Consider the following 21,361-nt stretch of genomic DNA (forward strand, 5'->3'; position numbering starts at 1 on the left):
CTGAAATTGTCAATATACATTAAAAAAATACATTAAAGATTTGTTTAAATAATATTGTAAGTACATAAGTGCGTACGCGCGTATGTGTCTGTGCGTGTTCTATGCCAGAAATGCCTCCCCATATATTGAATTTCTATTATGAGAGCAAAGTTTGCGATATATATTTAGAAGTGTCTCTTAATTCACTGTTTGACACACAAAAAGGTTCGGAGATTTTTAAAGCGTATTCTTATAGATTTTTTTATGCTGATTACAAATTAGGCTGCAAAAATTGCGTATCACGTCAGATTTTTAGATATTTTGATCTAAAGATGCAAAAAAGGGCATTTTTTACACTTTTCCGTAAAATGTAGCTTAATTGATATGTGATAGGAAGTAGTACGACGACTCAAAATAAAGCTTAAGACTTGTAATTTATGTAAAAAATATAAAAAAGATCGAGTCTATAAAAAATTAATCTATATATAATTATTTATCAATGATTAAAGAAATTTTTACATATTAATATTTGTAAAAAAGTGAACCATTCTAATAATAAATAATAATAAATAAGTATTTATCAGTGATTGAGAAAATTTTTACATATTAATATTTGTAAACAAAAGTGAACCATTCTATCGAATAGTAAGTATATTAGCTAACAAGTGCGGGGGATCGTAAATCGGCCGAGAGTGCGGAAGTTTGGCGCACGAGGCGAGCCGAGTGTGACAATCCGCACGATCGGCCGATTTATGACCCGCACATGTTGGCTACGATATTTTGTGTGACGGTGCGTGAAAAGAGAGCCTTTTCTAAAATCCCATTATGTGCGGAAAGGGCGACTTTTCGCGCGCCGTTTGCACAAAGACTATATTAGTATAAGGAAAAGTGCGAAAAATGATATTTCCAATTTTTTAATTTAGTTTTTTCAATAAACTCTCTATAGGTTCGACCTTTTTTATATTTTTTACATAATCTACAAGTCTTAAGTTTTATTTTGAGTCATCGTAGCATTTTTTATCACGTCCGAATTAAAAGCTATATTTTACGGAAAAATGTCTAAAATGCCTTTTTTCGCATCTTTAGATCAAAACACATAAAAAACCTGATGTGGTACGCAATGTTCGCAGCCGGATTCGTAATAAACATGAAAAAATTAACAAGAATACGCTTTGGAAATTTCCGAACCTGAAAAACATTCCTTTGTCGACCAGTATTATTATTACCTCATTTTCTCAGAAATTAATAAAAGACTGAAGTCCCTCATTGTTAATAAATTAAACACAGAAATGATTCATAATATGAATAACGATGACATAAATAATGATAATAAGAAGAAAAAATTTATAGCAATACCATACATCGAAAGAATCTCGGAATTAGTAGCATCAGAGTTAAGGAAATCTAATATAACAGTAGGATACAGAAGTTTGAAAAAATTAAATAGAGTCATAAAAACACAAAAAGACAGAGATGATCGTCATAATAATTCCGGTGTCATATATAAAATATCGTGTAATGATTGTGATGCTACATATGTGGGACAAACGAAAAGACAATTAGGCACAAGAGTAAATGAACATAAAAATAATATCAGATTAGATTCTGCAAGACATTCGGTGGTTTCTGACCATATCGTAAAGTTTACACATACTTTTAATTGGAGCGAAACAAAAATCTTAGACAACGAAAAGAATTATTATAAAAGGTTGATATCGGAAATGATACACATTAAAGAAGAAAAAAACAGTATCAACTTAAAAAAGGACACCGAGCGTCTTGACGGTTCTTATTTTGATATTTTAGAAAAATTGTCTATGTCATCATAGCATAGAGGTAAGTAGTATAATGGCAGGTATGGCCCGTCAAAACAAACCCCCACCACCGACCCGTCTGGCGCCGGGTCTTATCTTATCTTTCCCCCACCACCGGCGTCTGGCTTTTCCGAGTGTGGGTGTTAGGGGGAAAGGGTGTTGGGGGAAAAAAAAATGGCGACTGGCCCCGAAAGGTGGGGATGAGAATTTTTATTTTTTATTTTTTCTGATTTTCTCTGGATTTGAACCCGGGACCTCCGTGTTTCCGAGCAGGGTCCTAGTATGTTGAGCTAAACGAGATCTTACTAGTCTAAGGATTAGATGTGGTATTTAAGCTAAAGTTGCGTAGAGTACGGCATGGGGGTTCGGGTATACGTATGGCAAGGATAGCTCGTCGAATCAAATGGTCGATATTGGACGGGGGTGGGGTAAAAACAGTTCGGGTATACGTATGGCAAGGATAGCTCGTCGAATCAAATGGTCGATATTAGACGGGGTGGGGTAAAAACATTTTGGCCAAGAAAAGCGTCGTGCGGTCGACCGGTGGCAGGTAGTAGCTGACAATGGCGTAGGGTAATAAAAAAGAACACGCAAATATTTGTACAGGCGAGCATTCCGACTCGCGTCACGATAAAAAATAATAATACATCGTCGTAGATTAGAAAGATGTCAGATAAAATTTTATTTTAAAATAACTCGCTGCTTAATGAAGGTAAACAGGAACATGCATGTGGAGGAAATTTCTGGAAAGAGGAAGTGAAAGAAAATTGAACAATAGTTTTAAAAGTACAAATATGGATTATATTTAAAATATTTTTACAGAACAAAATTTATTTATTCATACTAAAATTCATATTATATATTGTTATAATTCGCTTATTTTTTGTGAGTAAAAATTTTACGAAATAAGTGTATGATTAAACGATCGTTATATTCACAATCTTCGGAAAAAAGAGCGAGAAACTGATTAAGATTATAACCGCTGCACATATAATATAAAAATACACAGCAGTATTGTCCGCAAGTCTTAGAAAAAATTCCTTGTAATTGTTGAATATTCCAACGATGGATGATGGAGTTTCGTCGAAGTCGGATGAGAAATCCTGGATACAAGGGGGGCAATCCGTAGCTGTCGAAATAAGTGGCTGTACCGTGTTCATCGAGGTAGAAGGCGATCCAATGTTCTCCAGGTCGATCGTGATTGTCGGTGTTAGCGACGATAGCCGTCGACCTCGTCCACACCCTCGGAACTCTGTCGGCTGCATAGACTCCAACATGTCTGGCATCGAGATGATGCAATGCTTGTAGAATTTCGCGAGAGTTCATTTTTTTTTTGTCCCGAATACGAACGAGTGTACGGTATTATTTGAACAATACCGGTTTTTACCTCTTTCGATAATGCGTCTTCTTCTATCTTGAGTTGTTTTGAGAGGTTTTCAATGTCAGTTTGCGTCGAGATGGAAATTGTTTCGTTCTTGTCCGTCAACGTCGATGACGATTCAGAAATCACAAATCTCTCTTCTTCTTCTTTTTCAATCTGCTGTTCGTTGCTTTGCTGATTTTTTTCCTCTATTTGTATTTTAGTTATATTCTCATTTACATCGCAAGAAACGGCGGTTTCGTATTTATCGTCGCTATCGTCGAAAGTAATTTCCCAACTTTCGTCAGAACTACAAGTAGCTTCAGTAGAGGTTGAAACGTTCTCGCAATTATTTTGCGCACTTAGCCAGCATTTTAATTTATAAGCATTGTATAACGCGCAATGAAAGATTCCAAATTTTCGAATCCCGTGATGACCGCAATATTGTACGATATCCTCCTCATCCGGTAGATTTTTAAATGCTGGTGAGGTACCCTCCAAATTATTTATATCTCTGGAAAGTAAATTCCTCAAGTAGTTTGCTTTTTCGTTACCTCTGACGTAAATGCAGCGCGCGTGTCTTGCAATTTCGCGGAGATACGAGGTAAAATATTTCGGATTAACTGAGCCGTCGAACCACTCGATGCCGTGATAGTTTCGTGAGAGCCAATTGTTTTCTCGTCTTGCTTTTGCGGGTAATTTTCCAAACGCGTATGGTGGCATCATAATCCAGTGCTCGACAATCGGAGTATCGATCGCGACAACGGCGACTTCCTTCGCGATAAATTTATTGGCTTCATCGCGGAAACCTTGTATGTCGACGACTATGTCCATATTGTGAGATTTTCGTTGATGAGGTACAAGCTCTTAGCGAAACGTGCGCGTTTGGTTGTGTCTCGTACAAAACTGAATTTATTCTAGCGCGTTACATAGTTTCCACTCCGTGAAAAGTGTCATCAAAATTTCCAAAGGAAGAGGAGGGGGAAAATTTTCTAATCGCGTATTACATTACGGTGTATGAATACATGTTGGTGAACGAGTGTTAAAAGCTAACCGGAAAAATCGACGATAACTTGACGCGATGCATCGATTTCTATGACATTATCGAATTCGGCGTAAACGATACAATTAATTGTTTCGGTGAGCGCCTTCTCGAATCTCGCTTCTAACCGTAGACTTCCGTGTTTCACGAGATTCCAATGACCGGCGCAATTAGCGGATAGATCGGGTGTAAGATCAAAAGCGAATAACGTATATCCCCGAGAATAATCATCTCTACTTATAGAATTTCCCTCGTTCAAAAAATGGATACCCGTCCCTGAGAAGAGCGTATGATAAGCTTCGATGTAAAGCGGTTCGCGAGACGAGAAAACCGGTTGTAACGGTCTACTGGGTATTTGTGTACCGTCGACGTATAGCGAGAAGAAATTTATTCCGTAATTTTGGAAATTAAACGGATTCAATTTTCTGTCACCGTTAAACGCTTTATTATCGACGAAACCTACTATTATTCGTTTCGGCAATTGTCCCAGTATTACATTATCTAACGATTCACCCACAACCCCGCTGTGAATCGTGAATGTTTTAATTTCAACTCTCGTAAGCGGATACTTGGCGGTAACTTTGCTCAGCATTCTAGCATGCGCTAGTAATACTCCGGAGCTTATTTTCGCTCTTCTCACCATTAGACTTGCATCGAGTATACGAATTTTCGACGTGCAATTAGTTTCTATAAAACAAAACGTATCTTTCGAACGCACGAGTCTCAACCGCACCTCGACGCCATTAATTAAGAATTTATCCTGATTGAAAACGTCGCAATGGAGGTGACCTATAAGATCTAGCGCGCGCCCTCCGCGTATGTAACGAGCTCGTCTCGCTATAGCGGTATTGCCTTCCGCTCCTGCCGTATCGTCCATGTGTCCGGGTGTATCCGCATCCCATAAGCACGAGGTTAGATGGGAAGTTTTTGCGGGCGATGAATAATTTAACAACGCTTCGATGTACGCGCGGTACGCATAAGCGTTGTTTGGAGGCGACACGAGCTTTTGATTGAAATACACGTCGATTTGATTGAAGATGGAATGAAGAAAATGATTTACGGGGCCCACGTTGACGCCTGATCCGGCGGCGAGACCGGGTAGCGGCTCGGTTTCTACGCGTACCCGAAGACTTAGTAACGTGTGTGTGAGATCTAAATATTCTTCTCCGTGACCCGGGATGACGAATTCTAGCGGGGAGTCGTCCGAAAGCGAGGTCACGGGTTTGTAATGAATCCATTGCGAACTTTCGATGCTAGTTTGCGTGGGCGGTAAAGAGAAGAGATCGAGCTCGCTCTTTAAACACTCGCTCGAGTGTGTGTGAAGAAATGACATTCTTTTCTATCGTCGCCCGCTCTACCAGCGTTATTGTCACGGACAAGCGTATTTAGAAATAATGGTGATTATGAAAATATATCGTATACTGTGCGCTTTTTACCGCTACTAGCTTTACGCCGTTTCGCGGACGATTTGAGCCTTTTTACAGTCGAGCGATTTTTCCTCGTATTATTTTTAGTTTTTTTTGTATTTGTTCTTTTTTTCCCACGAGACTTGATTTTCGATAAACTTTTTTTCTTATTTGTCTTACGCCGTTTACGCGACACGGTTACCGAGGATTTAGCGACGTGAGTCTTAAGCCTGCCGAAAGGAAACTGCGCTACATGAATTTTTTCATCTGATTTATATCCCGTACCCTTCATTAGACTACTTATTTTTTCCCTAGCTTTTCTCTTAAGATTGTCACGCGATTGTTCAAAACGATGTTTGACAGCTACCTTTAACGGCATTTTATTTTCAACATCCTTGATTATATTAACCCCGGCCCGCAAAGCTTCTTTACCCACTGCCCCTAGACCTCTAGTTAAATAAGGCAATACACGTCTGAACATTCCTCCGAGAAAACTACCTATTCCATGACCTCGTTGATAGGGTGAACCGACAAAAACTCGTGGAATTCCGCCACCGCGAGTTCCACCGTTTTGTAATTCGTTATAATACTCCGAATAATAATCCATATTAATGAACAAATCCCTTCTTTCTTATCAAAAAAATCTTTACAGAGTATTTTTAAAAATCTAATCGATACGTTTGAAATGTAAAGTCACCGTTAACGTGCCGGATTCAAATGGTATTTTGTTTCCAGTATCGTCTTTTATATCGATTTCAATCCGTCGGAAATTTGTTAGGCGCAGCGGGATATAATGCAGAGGTGAGAAATGTTTTACCTGATTCGTTCCATATTCGTAATCGCGCCCACCCCCTGTGACAGGCACTATTCGGAGAAGAGGAGTTTGCACATCTCCTGTTATGTAAGGTTCGCAAATATCACAATAAACGAACAGTTTATCGGGAATACCCCGCGCCAAACTACACGCTTCGTAACCATAGAATCCCTCGTCACGTACTCCATTTTCGTCAAGAAAACCGAGTTTAAGAAAAATTGAAGTAGATTTTTTTTTGGAATTAAGCTTAGATGTCGTGAGCATAGAACAATAGATACTTTCCCCCTTAGGAGCGTTATAAAGAAAATCAGCTAAACCGATCATTTGCAAAAGTCTATCGGAAAAATGCATATAATGAATCAGATTGCAACCAGCAGGACACGCGAGGGAGAACAAAATACTACCGCCTGTAAATTTTTCTTGCTTCAAACGAAAATGGGAACCGACTTCTTTGCATGACGAATTAATCATGGAGACGAGCTCTTCCATGTTATTATAAATGCCGCACGGTATTGAGGCTTCCTTCGAAGTTAACACCTCATCTTTTTTATTTTTCTCTTTAACTTGAGAGTCGATATCGACGAAACTGAGTATATTTTCTCCGCGCCTTACATGAAAAAAGGTATTAGGGAATTGGATTTCGCTCAACGCGACTTCCCAGTCACCGTGTAAGTGCAGCGATTGAGGTAATTCCGTAATGAACGACGAGGTTTTATTGTCGGGGAAATAGCGCATGCTGCTATTGCTTGGAAGAACCAGAAGAAATTGATCCGCCCTCATTTCGAAGAATAGTTAAATTCGAAGCGGGTATCCAGGAGTTAAATTTAGAAGGATAACCTTGCCAGCTAACTAATAATTGTTTATTGCTACCGCGTCCCCTGCTTTTTATCACACGATCGACGATAAATTCCTCGTCGCGTAAGTCTTTAATAACCGGTGCTAATTCTTGTTCGTAAAAAATTCCGTCTATAACTTCACCCGATAAATCGCTTAATTCATATACGCGGGGTTTTCTCCATTCGAGAACTCGATGAATTCGAAATATCTCCTCGCTCCACTTCGCTTCGTATCCTTTCTCGAAGATTACTTTTGCTCTACTGACGCGTACGAGATCGTCCACGCGATATTTAGCCTTTTGTTTACGCCCACGCTTCTTTTTCTTTTCTTTATCGTTATCCCATCGTCGTTTCATATTTTCACACGCGGTACGAGCATTTTCTCGCGTAACGACAGCGGGTTGCATTTTGATGGTGGAATGACGGGTATGATTGTAAGCGTGAACAATATCTTGTAAAACATCAAAGTAACGACGTGTATTTTTATGCGTAAAATAACGCCACATCCGCTCTTTGAGTGTTCTATTAAATCGTTCCACTATAGACGCTTTAATAACGGGATTGCGCGTTACACGAAAACGGATGTCTTTTTCTTTTAAGAAATTTTGTACAGGGCGGGCGATAAATTCTTTGCCTTTGTCGGTCTGTAAGTATACAGGTAGTCGACCCTCGTTTCTGGAAAATATTTGTTGAAAGGCCTTTATTACACAGTTGGCTGTTTTGTCACGTAAAGGTTCTACCCAAACAAATTTACTAAGCACATCGATAACCGTTAGTAGATAAGAATAACCGTCATTATAGCTCTTGAGATTACGAAGATCGATCAAATCGGCTTCCCATAAATCATCGATATTTGTTACGTTATAATGTAAACGAGGAAATTTTCGTCGTACCGGACGATGCAGCGTGTATGCATCCTGCGATTTAAGCCACTCGACGACTTTGTTACGCGTAAAATTCGGTTTAACGGCTCGCGATAAATTGTCCACCGCAGAGTAGCCTGCATAATGCGAGGGGTCGTAATACAATTTTTCGAATTCCATTAATTGAGATTTATCCAATCGAGTAAACCTCTTCTTCTCTTTGACGGAGAAACTACGCTATGTGCTAATGTTCTATCGTCGTCACCGTCGTCGTCACCGTCCTCGTCGGCGGATATGAATTGCGTATCTTCTTCGGTTTCACTCGCTTCGTCTAACCTGTGACTGTACGATTTTGAACGTGTGATCGGAGTGGAGGACCCGCGAGGTAACGCGGAAGTAATATAGCGAGATCGCGCGCCTGCTTTTAATAACTTTTGATTTCCTATGAGACGCGGTGACGTACCTATGTCACGTAGTAATCGAGCAAACTGATTTCTTCCGGATGCTTCTACCGTTTTTCTCTCGCGTACCGCATCGTTTATAAGTTCCGCGATATTCGAACCCTCCACAATGTCACCGTCTATGGTTACGAGCCCTTGTCTATTCCAGCTAATTTTAGATGACGGAGTATCGAGCAGATGCTTCATTAGTAAGCGTGCTTTACTACGATAACTTTTCGGAACACTATTAAGTATTTTTTGTATCATTTCCGCTGATTGAGCGCGTTTTTTCTCGAAACTACTACTAACGGCGCTAATGTTACCGTCGTTGGTAATTAAAGTTTGCGTTTCCATAAAATCATCGTCATCATCGTGGTTATCATCCTCTTGCTCTTTCGTGTCTTCGTCCTGTTCTCCATCACCGGCGTGCGCGTCTTTGCGTAATCGTTTTCTCGCAGCACGAACAAATTGAAGATAACGCTGAAGTACCTCTTTATACATTTTCCATCTTTCGTCCTCGCTGACCTAAGGCGTGAGATTCAGAATACGCCACATCTCTGCATCGAGCCGTGACAAAGGAGTTCCCGGGGTCCGTACGGTATTATTAGCATCATTTTCCACATTTGATATCTCGGTAATTTTATTCGATGAATTATCGGCCGGCGCGTTAGAGGAAATTTCCGGTTGTCGCTGCAGTCTTTCGAGATTTTCCGACGAAATTAAAACCATTTTTTTTGCTCTCTCCATTATTGAATTGTAAATATTTTATCTTTTTCACATTTGACGCAACAAATATACATAGAATAGCGCCCCTTTTTTAATCTCCAATGATCCGGGATAATATAGCTCCGAGTATAGGAGCAATAAGATAGGGTAAGAATCCGCCGCGTTGCACCAATAGTTTTCTCTTAACTTTCAAATTACCTTTTTTCGCAGCAATACGCCGTAGGATCGATTTATGTCTAGCAAGGCGTTTTTTTTCACTACTTGCAAGCGGTACGTTACCTTTAAGAGTATTGAAAACGCACTCTTGAATACACTTTATGAGATTATTATCGACGGTACGTAAAAACGCTGTTCTTTGATTTTTTTCAGATAACATAAAGTTTTCAAAAGATTCGTGTTTCTTTCGCCGATAGATCGTCTAGCGATTTTTACCGCGCCGTCGGGTGAATTCTTCGACGACGATGATGCCGGTTGCGATTTTTTTTCTTTTTTTACCATCGCAGTGTAATTGCACGAGTGACAAGTCGTGTGTGAATACGAGTCTTTTATACGCCTCTTTTGATCGATCTACGTGGAATGTACGCGTAATGCAGCTTATCGTTGGGAAAGATACACGTCCGAAATCGATATTCATCTGGAGTCGATTGTTTTAAATCGAGCAATAAATACCCGTGAGGCTTCGAGGTAGCGTCGTAGTACGCTTCTTCCATAAACTTAGGATCGTCCGGATATACTTGACGAGCTAAATGCCGAATTTGCGCGCGATCGCGTGGATTTTTGAAAACTACTATGTAATTCGCATTGAGAGATATGTCGCGTTGTCCGCGTCCCTGATGGAAAAGATTTTGCGAAATGAGAATAACACTGAGATTCTTATGATGGCTTCCTTTAGTAAATAGATCTACGATAACATCGCACGATGACGACTCTCTCATAAGATCGTCGATTATCACTAATTTCGGGGTGTGTGGATCGTAAGAATAATCTTCCGGGCGCGGTAAACCCTCGTGAAATTCGATTATATTTTTCTTCGAGTTTATCGGAATGCTATTTGCATATACGTTCTTTTTTCTTACGCTACTCTTTTCTTCTCTTTCATTTTCATCGCATTGCAGGCGTTGATAGGCATCTTGCCACTCGGCGTAATAAAATAAAATTCTCTCGAATCGAGTATCGGACACGTTGGACAAATAACGAAGAAATGTTTTCACGAAAATCGTTTTTCCACATCCCGTAGGCCCGCAGACGATCGACGTCCAAGGATGTTTCCAGCGTACATCCATTTCCCCAAAATGAACGCGATATTCACCGTTTACGTACAATCTCGTAAATGAAAGAAAGTCTAATCCGGCGCGTTCTTAAAAACAAAAAATTAGCGTAAAGAGCGTCCGTGTAATTAAATTTTAATATTACTCATAGTATGAAATGAGTTACGACGGAAAAAGCTTATTCGCGCACCGGGGGCCAACCCGCGGCGGTCGCATGCTCGTGCTAGCGAATAGCGCCGATCAGCTGACGAGCGCCGATCAGCTGATGAGCGCCTGGTTAGCTCGCAACTACCGATCAGCTGATGAGCGCCTGGTTAGCGCACCGCTACCGATCAGCTGACGAGCGCTACGTTGCGCTGCCCACAATCAGCTTTTAATCAAATGTTCTCGTTGGTGTGTATGTCTTGCGATAGCGGACGTATGTGAGTTCGGCATGAATATATTTGAATATATAAAAATTGTACGTAACAAGAATTTTTTAAAAATTAAATATTTTTATGTTAAAGTTTTTCAGACAAAAAAAATTATATTAAAAATTTTGTTAAAAATTTAATATTTTACTAAATAAAAATGATTTTGCTTAAAAGGATAATTATTAAAACTAAAATGGGAAAACAATATTTTTATTAAAATATATAAATTTTATTAATAAACAATATTTTTTATTAAAAATATAAATTTTTGTATTTATATTTACAAAGTATTTTTTCTTATTACTAATATCTACATCTTCTAACTTTAGTTAAACTACTCCTTGTCCTTCCTATTATAAAAATAAAATTAAAACTACGGGTATTTTAAAACTACGATTTATAAAATATAATATAAAGTATAATATTTTATAATATTTTATGAAATATATATATATATACATTTTACTTTTACAATATTTACACTTTTATATAATATTTGCATTTCTATGCAAGTGGCGGAAAACGTACGCGTATCTTCGTAAAGATAGAAGTGCGAAGAGGAGAGCTATGTCATTGTTCCGGTAAATAACCGTATGGAAGAGAATATCGATTTTTGATAAATCTTCGTTTTAATAACACAGTCTTGCATATTTTTGTTTCGTCACGCGTTATTATATCGTGAAATGCGGTTCGCCGAATGGCTTTAAAACGAAGATTTATCGATGTCCCAGGAATCGCCTCTTCAACTTGCTCTCCGCGCGCTCTCTCTTCCCGTTCCTCTTCTTCTTCTTCTCTTTCTTTACGTAGCAATAATTCTCTAATACTATTAAAATTAACTAAACGCGAGTTTTCAAAATTCAAGGTTATACCCTTTACTTTGCAAACTTCGCGTGTGAGTCCTTCGGGTGTACGGACCACATATGCGTAAAATTTCGGACCACCGGATACGAACGACTCAATGTAACTACCTTGTCCGTAGCTAGCGAGTTCATCCGTCATGTCGCCTAAAAAATTACCCGTATGCGGTTCGTATTCCTGCGGATCTCCGCGACTTACATAAATACAGGAATCCGTGTCGTAATATAAAACACGCTTGTCTAATTTTTCTAAATAATCGTACAATTTTAATCGCGCTTGAGCCGTCGTGTAAGCCGCTATTATAACATTAGTAAGAGGCGAAGGTACGATAGCCTCTTCTCGTAGTCGAAACGAAACATATATCACCTCGTCGTTTACAGGCAATATATCGGTTATTTCATGCTGAGGGCTAGTGAGCAAACTCATTAATCGTTCTTGTGTTTTGACAATTACGGTATTCGGTAAGTTTGCACGTTGACCAAATTTACCCCAAAAAGAATTCAAGCATAATTTAGCCACCGAGCGTAAACCGGAATTGAGTGCAATGTTATCTTTTTCAAGAACGATTCCTTCTACTTCCTCATACTCGCGGATGTAACGCTCTTTAGCTTCATTATCGACACAATCGCTCGGCCATCCGGTAGCTTCTTGCTTTAATTGTAAAAATGTATTGATGTATCCCGTAAATAGACCCCCTTGCCGCGTACCGGGTTCGTAACGAGTGATGTTATATTGCCAAATCTCACTAACCCCTGTCACGAAATATCCTTTCTCGATTGCTTTTCGTAATTCGCACGATATCCATGTACCTTCGAATTCGCGTTCGTGAGCTTCGTGAGTACACGCAATCTGAGAAAATGTTTCGCAGCAACTACGACATAACGCAAATAATAATTTGCCCTGCACGCGATAGGGTAATACAGGATGAAAGAGATCGCGGGGAGGAAGTACTTTACATCGCACGACCCCCTCGACTGAATCGAAATTATATCCCGGTGATAATCCGATTAACTCCTCGCATTCCTCACCTACGTATATTGTCGGGTGACCAATCGGAAAACCACCGGTCTTCAACACAAACGGATACAGAGAACATACATCCACGTAACGTATTTTTTCCGTACCCGTGATCTCGTATCGCGTCACGATATTTCCTGTGCGTCCGCCGTAAAATGAGTCTCGGGGATCGAGCGGTTTGGCGTCTATCATTTGATGTCGATGTAAATATTCGCGCATCTCGACATTTTCATTCATCTCGCGATCAAAGTCGCATTCCCATTTCTCAATCACCCTATATCCACGCTTTCGAAGACGAAATGTCGTTGCAACTGTGTGCTCGTAACGTGAATCACACGTATCTGTACGATCCGTCGAAAGCAGTCTGTCGCGATTTACCCGAAAACATCTTGGACAACCATGCCAAAAACAACCGTGAAATTGTAATGCGTAATATTGCGTTACGTTATTTTCTACCGACTCGTAGTATCCATCGACTAGCGTACCATCGCGTAATCGATATTCTCGAGCGCGACCGCCATGGATAATATGATGTCCGAGCTCCCGCTCTTTCCATATCAACCATTGCAGGGCTTTACGCGAGTGAATATTCGCATGCCTGTATCCCCCCGTTGGAATAATTCCGATCTCTCTTTCGCGTAAAAAGTTTTTTCTAAATACGCGCATACACGTTGAGGCGATGGTTGTGCATTCCTCGAATGGACACACGTTTCCACGCTCTAAGAATATTTTTCTAAAAGCCATACACGCTCGTCTAAGGATATCTACATCGTTACGACAATAAAGCAATATTTCACGTTGAAAATCAAACACATAATTCGCGCGTGTCATCTCGGAGTGCCACGCGAGAAATTTTTCGCGTTCTTTTATTTGCATAGAATCGGGTGAATAATATTGAACACCGGGTAACGCTCCGACATAAGACTGATTATCGATAGTATTAAATAAATGTGGAAAAATGCCTTTATTCGTACCTTCTGCCAGTCCGAAAGCTTTGGGTAATTCGGATAAACGCATCGGCATGTAATTGATACTATCGATAAATTTCGTATGACCTAGCGTTAATACAACTATTTTCGTTCCGTTTAAAATTACTTGAGGCTCTAAGACATGGTTTTCCACGATATATTTCAAAATAAATTGCGCGTCGAATGACTTCGCGTTATGCGCGATGCAGATTATTTGTTTAAAATATTTTATCGGTCGCGTTACGAAATCTACAAATTCCTGCGACGAAATATAAATTCGCGAATACCGCACCAACGACATCGCACCGACATTTCATCTATTCCTGCACACTCCTCGCAAATTTGTTGAGCGACGCAGAGCGTAGGTACGTGAATTTTTACATTTGTGCTACCTTGGAGCGTTTCGTCTTGCCTCGTCTCAAAGTCATAAAACACGAATGCGACCCGGCTTTCTACGTGTTCGCGAGTCTGATTAATCGAACCTTCGGCGTCATCGTCGTCGTCGTTTCTCCGGTGATGCTGTTGTTGCTCGCTATTTCGATCCGCGTGTTCGGAAGTGCGCGGATCGGGACGATTATTATTATTATGCCGACGAAGGGGAAGCATGTAACAAAGATGATTCAAAGGCTGAAGAGAACGACACGTAGCGCAATAAGTCGTGTCGCATTCGTGTTGTTTATTTCTTTGAATCAAACGTCCGCAATTTTCGCAAAATCGCATAGTTTCACAAACACTCCGACGTGATTTACCGTCGTATGATTTTGCCGCGCGATGACGCTCCAAGCAGGCATGATTGAAAAATTCACGTCTACAATTATTGCACCTAATACGATCCGCGAATGATTGCTCACACGGTGGCTCTCCGTTACATCGCGGACATTTATTAGAACATCGATGCTCTCTCGCATCGGAGCGGTAACTTAAATTACACGGTATGCAATATCCTCGCCCGCCTGCTGCTGCATTTAAATTTAAAATTACATCGAAATGTTTATTATTTGAACGGTATAATAAATTTAGACAAGCTTTTATTTCCCGCTGCAGAGTGGTTAGAAACACGTTTCCATCGAATAGCGGCTTACCGCCTCGACCAAAAGTATCGTCGTTATATATTATTATCGCGACATTTTCGCTCGCGAGATATTGCTGAAAACGCTCGATTTCAACAATTCCACTCCCTTCCTCCGGAATCGTGACACCGACCTCCCTCGTAAGTTGCACCGCTAACTCGCGCTGTAACACCGAGTTTTGTCTTCTCACCGCATTCCATTTCGCGTGTAACTCTCCCGTGCGTAAATTTCCACGCTCGTTAAAAATTAGAGCCGATACAAGCGCGCGAGGAAGACATAAATTATCGGTATTGGAAATTGTTAAAATCGAACGTTTAGCAATAACATCGGGCGTAAGCCCGTTACGTCCGCGACCAATGGGTGGAGTGACTTTAAAAATCCGAATGTTAAATTCTCGCGCTATATCGTGTCCTCCGCAGCTTTGCGCTAACGAGCTTACGAGTTCCCAAATATTTTCGTAAGTCAAATCTCGCGAAGGTCGGAACGATATACCTGCGGGGCCACGAGTTAAACTTGCGGAATCAAAAGACATACCGACGTAATCCCTCGGTTCGCACGAATGCAACGCGTACTCGTGAAGTTCGCGAAACGCATTTTCTAACCACTCATACGCGTTTGCTCCTTCGGGTATCGGCCGAATACGGAAACTAATTTCCCGTCCTTCTATACCAAAAGTTCTAAACCGACGCACGTTTTCCGCTAACATTATTAAATATCTAAAATTACCTTCGAGCTCTTGATTCGTTACTTCCTCTTGTCCACCAGCAGCCGCTAAATCTCGCTCTTCGTCGGAAGTTTCCTCACCGGAGCGGGTTTGAGAATCTTCTCGGTGTATTCTGACGTTCCTTCCCCCACCACTTTGTACTGTGAGAAATAAAAAATTATATTAACAAAATAAAATATTTAATAAAATATTACTCTCTTACGTTTGAATTTTTATTAATAATGTGAAACTGTTGTTATTAATAATTATGTTATGTTCACTTACGTTTTAATATTCTTTTACCGGGGCAATTGTGTCACCCTGCGAGGGTTAATACTCCGGTGAATATGAAATTTCGGGCGCGATGTTAGGAGAGAAAGAAATTCCTAATAAAATTTTATTTTAATTAGAATAAACAAAAAATTTAAACGTAGGAGAAGATTAAGTATAAAATATGTAATTATTACCTTCCTCAGCCATCTCCCCGCTATTTTCTTCTTCTTCTTCTTCTTCTTCTTCTTCTTCTTCTTCTTCTACAGAAAACGTGGTGTTGTTATTTTCATCTTCTTCTTCATCTCCCGTTTGTTCTTCTCGTTCTTCCGGCTCTTCTTCTTCATCTTCCGTTTGCTCTTCTTCTTCCGACTCTTCCTCCTCCTCCTCCTCCAGATCCTCTTCATCTTCCGGAATCGTGTTTACTTCCTCATCGATTTCCTCCCCCCGTTCTCGATCCTCTACGACCACGTTTTCATTTGCCGCGTCATCTAATATTCATCAGACATATATTATTAGTATTTCACATAATTAAAAAATCTTTTGTGTTGATATATACCACTGTAGTATTTTTCTTACTTACTTTCAAGCGGAGTAAATATGGTCGCCTCATCGAACGGACTTACTTCGCGAACCCGCACTTCTTCCACGTCGTTATCGCTTTCGGCTAAATCAATAACCGGATGCTCCAACTCCGGCGTTAACACGATGCGTGCACGGCCTGGAACGTATAACATTTTTATTAAAAAATTTCCTGTTTAATATAATGTTTTTCTAGCAGCGTGATATAATTTATAATGTTAAAAACTTACGCGAAGGCCCGGGCTCCGGCGAAGAATCCGCTCGTCGTCTTCTATTTAACCTTAGCCTTAGTGATACAGGGCGATTCTCCAGTACGCGCAGCCGGTTTCCTGTAACGCGTGCGACAGGGCGTACGAAAGCTAAAGTTTTAGCGAATTAAATAAATAAATAATTGGGGTAGTTTTAATTAATTTATTTATAATTAACTGTAATAAAAATAAAAACTTACCATTATTATCTTCTCCCCGCAGAACTCGATGAAAATGCAGGAGGAGATATTCTATGTGGCCTGCTACGTCGTTTTCCTTCTCACCACCAAAATAGTATCGCGACTCGATCACCTCACCCGCGATAATCACTAATTCGCGAAAAACACTAAAATGCCCTAGTCGGAATAATACCGCTAGCACAGCGCTGGGACATTCCCCCGCGAATTTTCCAAAAATATTGAAGCATTTGTCTTCACTAGCGCATGCTAATTCATATATATGCCTGGAAAAATTTTTCCCGCATAAACTCTGCGCTAGTGATAGACAAATTTCAATTACTTTTTTCAAACTCATTATTTGAAATTTAATAGTACACTTGCGTCGAATACGTGAGTACGCGAGAGACGAAATTCGAAAAAATGTAACTAACTTAACTCCGAGAGCCGTATTTATACGTTTTTATCAAGATGGGGAATTTTCAGGTAACTTTTCTCGATTTTATTTTATCTTTTTTTCTCATACCCGAGTATTCTTACCCTTGTTTTATATATATGTTAATATTTACTTAGATATAGAAAATATTTAATTTAGGGCAATATTTACTTAATTACAAAAAGTTTATGGAAATCAAGATGAGGAATTTTTAGTTATCTTTTCTCTATTTTATTTTATCTTTTTTATCTTTTTTCTCATGCCCGAGTATTCTTACCCTTGTTTTATATATAAATATATATATATATATATATGGTAATATTTACTTATTGTTAGATACAGAAAATATTTAATCTAGGGCGATATTTACTTAGCTACAAAAAGTTTATGGAAATCAAGATGAGAAATTTTCGGGTATCTTTTCTCGATAGCGGTAGGAATTTTATATTTTCTCTGTAGTCAGATTTAAAAATTATATCATTTATATTGTTTAAAAAATTCCCCTTCCACATTAAAAATTATATCGTTTATATTGTTTAAAAAATTCCTCTCCCACATAATTTTTATTATACTACACATGCATTTTCTCCCTATTACTTTATTGTTTAAAAATTCCCCTTCCGCATTAAAAATTATATCATTTATATTGTTTAAAAATTCCCCTTCCTCATAATTTTTATTTATCTGCGCATGCCTTTTCTCCCTACCACTTCTATTTTATCTTCTTATAAATTTTCTTGAAAATCTTCGCTCACTCGTCTTTCATCGTCCGGACTTTCAAGTTCGTTAGTAAAAAGATAGTTAGTAAAAAAGTTCTCGATTTTTCGATTTTTCCGCGTCTTTGATTATTAAATCTTTGATTTTCTACGCGGTAGCAACTACCATGAACAATCTTAAGAAAATCGAGCAACAACCGCGCATGTTGCTGTCAACAACATACGGATTGAATTCATCCTACACGAAGAAAATTCAAGTGGGTCTTATGACGGAAGACAACGTCGAACTGGATTTTCTACCTGCTGTTAAATTAACATCTCACGGAGCTGCAGGGATTTGCTTCGACATGGAATCGTGGCAAAAATTTCAAGAAAACATGGAAACGATGTCGAGCTACTTAAATGGTGATAAAATTAATTTGAGCTCGATCATCTTTAACAAGATAATTATAAATTTCACTACCGCATATGGTGCTAGAGCCATACTAATAACATATCGTGAAAACGAACAAGAAGATCTTTCTTCCGAAACTGCGGAGGATACGAACGAAAACGGACCGAAGGCGAAGAAACGTAAAACTTACAACATTGCGATAGTCATGCAGAGAACGACTTTTCAAGGTGTAGAAAATATAGTTAATTGTGTGAACGCTAATTTAAATCGTCTAAATTTTATTTCAACTAATGTCAACGAATGTGCTCGATATTTAATTAACGAAATACAGTTAAATCTTCCTGTCAACGGTAGCATTAATAGCAGTATCGTGAAACTCACGATCAGAGGTAACAGTAAGGAAATAGAACGTAATGTACGCACCCAACTGAAAGATTTAACATTTCTCGATGTATACTTCGAGATAACATTTTTAGAAATAATTTCACTTTATTTCGAACAAATTGTATATGCAATTATATCAAAACGTAAATTTTAATAATTATTCGACGAATATTTTTTTGAAATGATTGTGAATAATTTTGTTCTGTAAAATATTTTAAATATAAATCATATTTGTACTTTTAAAACCATTGTTCAATTTTCTTTCACTTACTCTTTCCAGAAATTTCCTCAACATGCATGTTCCTGTTTACCTTCATTAAGCAGCGAGTTATTTTAAAATAAAATTTTATCTGACATCTTTCTAATCTACGACGATGTATTATTATTTTTTATCGTGACGCGAGTCGGAATGCTCGCCTGTACAAATATTTGCGTGTTCTTTTTTATTACCCTACGCCATTGTCAGCTATTACCTGCCACCGGTCGACCGCACGACGCTTTTCTTGGCCAAAATGTTTTTACCCCACCCCGTCTAATATCGACCATTTGATTCGACGAGCTATTCTTGCCATACGTATACCCGAACTGTTTTTACCCCACCCCCGTCCAATATCGACCATTTGATTCGACGAGCTATCCTTGCCATACGTATACCCGAACCCCCATGCCGTACTCTACGCAACTTTAGCTTAAATACCACATCTAATCCTTAGACTAGTAAGATCTCGTTTAGCTCAACATACTAGGACCCTGCTCGGAAACACGGAGGTCCCGGGTTCAAATCCAGAGAAAATCAGAAAAAATAAAAAATAAAAATTCTCATCCCCACCTTTCGGGGCCAGTCGCCATTTTTTTTTCCCCCAACACCCTTTCCCCCTAACACCCACACTCGGAAAAGCCAGACGCCGGTGGTGGGGGAAAGATAAGATAAGACCCGGCGCCAGACGGGTCGGTGGTGGGGGTTTGTTTTGACGGGCCATACCTGCCATTATACTACTGAGGTATATATACAGCGCTCTGACATTGCGATTTACAGATATTGATTAGCTTTGCAAAAAGTACACATTGTGACAATGTTATTTAAAAAGAAATATTTTATCGTCTCGACACAGACGTAAGTAATCACTATTTTTTAAAAATTCAACATTTAATATTCGGGCTGACACATCAATTGTTTCACAGCATATTACATATTATAACATCATGAACTACAGAAATCTGATGTTCGAGAGTAGGCGATTTATCTCAAGTCAACAAGAATGAAATTCGATACTGCGTTTTTCACATTATAAGCCGATAGATTTTATATTTATAATATGTTCGGTCTTACCAAACGATTTAATTCTTGACTTATTAACATAGAGATAATGATATTGAAAAAGACTGTCGTACAGCCGAAACGTTTATCATTTGTAATATTATTTTATGACATATAATAAAAAATTTAATTAACATCTTATTAGCTCGTTAAGTTGGCCTTTTAATTTTATACGAGCCGAAGTTTATATTGTATTATATATATTTATTATTACCTACTATTGATATTTTTTTTATTATAATCATTCTCATTGCACAATATTATTTCTTCAGAATATAAGTACTTAAGTACCACCAAATTGATAGAGTTATATTAATAAATTATATTAATAACAGCTAACTTCAACAAAATTATATAAATAAATGTAATTATTGAATATTTGACATTTCAACTATTGGTATTTATCTAACATTAACGCCGAATTTAAATATATTATTTGAATAAATTATCCGAAATTGTTAATTAAAAATAATATGTACTCTATACACTAATGGGGTGAGAGGCAAGGAGACTCGCCTTACATAATCAAGCACCCCAAAGGTATTATATTCTCAAAACGTTCTTGTCGTTAATCTTGATTAACGCTAATATTGAAAATAAATATTGATAATTTATAACACTACGATAGAGAATATAAGAAATAATAATATTCCCAAATGAACGAAGTATTCTTGAAGCAAGAAAATGGTAAATTTTGATCATTCAGCATTTGAAAATATGACTAATTATAACAAATCTAAATGTGCACGCACATAAACATACGCATAAATAGACACATAAAAATGCACTCACGCGCTTAGAATATCATTTATATAAATCCTTAATATATTTCAAATGTTAACGACTTCAGGATTCTGCAGTTTGAAACTGACTCATTATTTCGAGTTGCGCCTGTGAAAACATTTCATCAGTAGGTCATGAACAGCAACATATTTAAATTACAGGCAAATCGACTGACAAGGAAAGGGTCGGAAGTGTCCCCCTCCGATTTTAATGAGCTTTGAATATGTTGTAGTCTAGATCAAAATAGGAGACACGTATTTTTTTATAAGTGCTGAGTCGGCCGTTAAGGGGGTGAAACACCTTCTTGAAGAAAATCGATTTTTTCATTTCTCAGCGAATACCGTCGAAGCGATAAGAGATATAAACAAAAGTTTCAAATAAAAGTTTTATGGTCTTTAATGTACTTCAAAATCATGTAATCAGATTTGTCGAAAATGTCATATCTTTCGAAATCCCGAAATGTCGAATGACATTTTC

At 38.6% G+C, this 21,361-nt stretch overlaps 5 protein-coding genes across 5 annotated transcripts; 1 reads left to right on the forward strand and 4 right to left on the reverse strand.

Annotated features, from left to right (window-relative positions):
- Positions 1 to 2,636: 2,636 nt before the first annotated feature.
- On the reverse strand, positions 2,637 to 4,102 carry LOC146722839 (uncharacterized). Its single transcript, XM_085483736.1, has one exon. The coding sequence runs from the start codon at positions 3,985 to 3,987 to the stop codon at positions 3,004 to 3,006; it is 984 nt and encodes a 327-aa protein (XP_085339862.1). The 5' UTR covers positions 3,988 to 4,102; the 3' UTR covers positions 2,637 to 3,003.
- A 100-nt stretch (positions 4,103 to 4,202) lies between these two features.
- On the reverse strand, positions 4,203 to 5,528 carry LOC146722840 (uncharacterized protein F54H12.2-like). The gene has a single exon (XM_085483742.1). The coding sequence runs from the start codon at positions 5,526 to 5,528 to the stop codon at positions 4,203 to 4,205; it is 1,326 nt and encodes a 441-aa protein (XP_085339868.1).
- A 389-nt stretch (positions 5,529 to 5,917) lies between these two features.
- LOC146722841 (uncharacterized) lies at positions 5,918 to 7,212 on the reverse strand. The gene has a single exon (XM_085483738.1). The coding sequence runs from the start codon at positions 7,193 to 7,195 to the stop codon at positions 6,269 to 6,271; it is 927 nt and encodes a 308-aa protein (XP_085339864.1). The 5' UTR covers positions 7,196 to 7,212; the 3' UTR covers positions 5,918 to 6,268.
- An 8,461-nt stretch (positions 7,213 to 15,673) lies between these two features.
- LOC146722842 (uncharacterized) lies at positions 15,674 to 21,100 on the reverse strand. The gene is made up of 6 exons (XM_085483737.1): positions 16,878 to 21,100; positions 16,660 to 16,788; positions 16,431 to 16,568; positions 16,045 to 16,338; positions 15,863 to 15,963; positions 15,674 to 15,738 (listed from the first exon to the last, which is right to left on the reverse strand). Exons 1-5 carry the CDS (start codon positions 17,209 to 17,211, stop codon positions 15,908 to 15,910), a joined length of 951 nt encoding a protein of 316 aa, XP_085339863.1. The 5' UTR covers positions 17,212 to 21,100; the 3' UTR covers positions 15,674 to 15,738; positions 15,863 to 15,907.
- Positions 17,577 to 18,975, forward strand: LOC146722843 (uncharacterized). Its single transcript, XM_085483739.1, has one exon. It carries the CDS (start codon positions 18,173 to 18,175, stop codon positions 18,935 to 18,937), a length of 765 nt encoding a protein of 254 aa, XP_085339865.1. The 5' UTR covers positions 17,577 to 18,172; the 3' UTR covers positions 18,938 to 18,975.
- Positions 21,101 to 21,361: the final 261 nt, after the last annotated feature.

Source organism: Nylanderia fulva, unplaced genomic scaffold (assembly GCF_048542155.1).
Source record: "Nylanderia fulva isolate GAGA-0341 unplaced genomic scaffold, ASM4854215v1 Scaffold265, whole genome shotgun sequence".
Taxonomy (NCBI): Eukaryota; Metazoa; Arthropoda; class Insecta; order Hymenoptera; family Formicidae; genus Nylanderia; species Nylanderia fulva.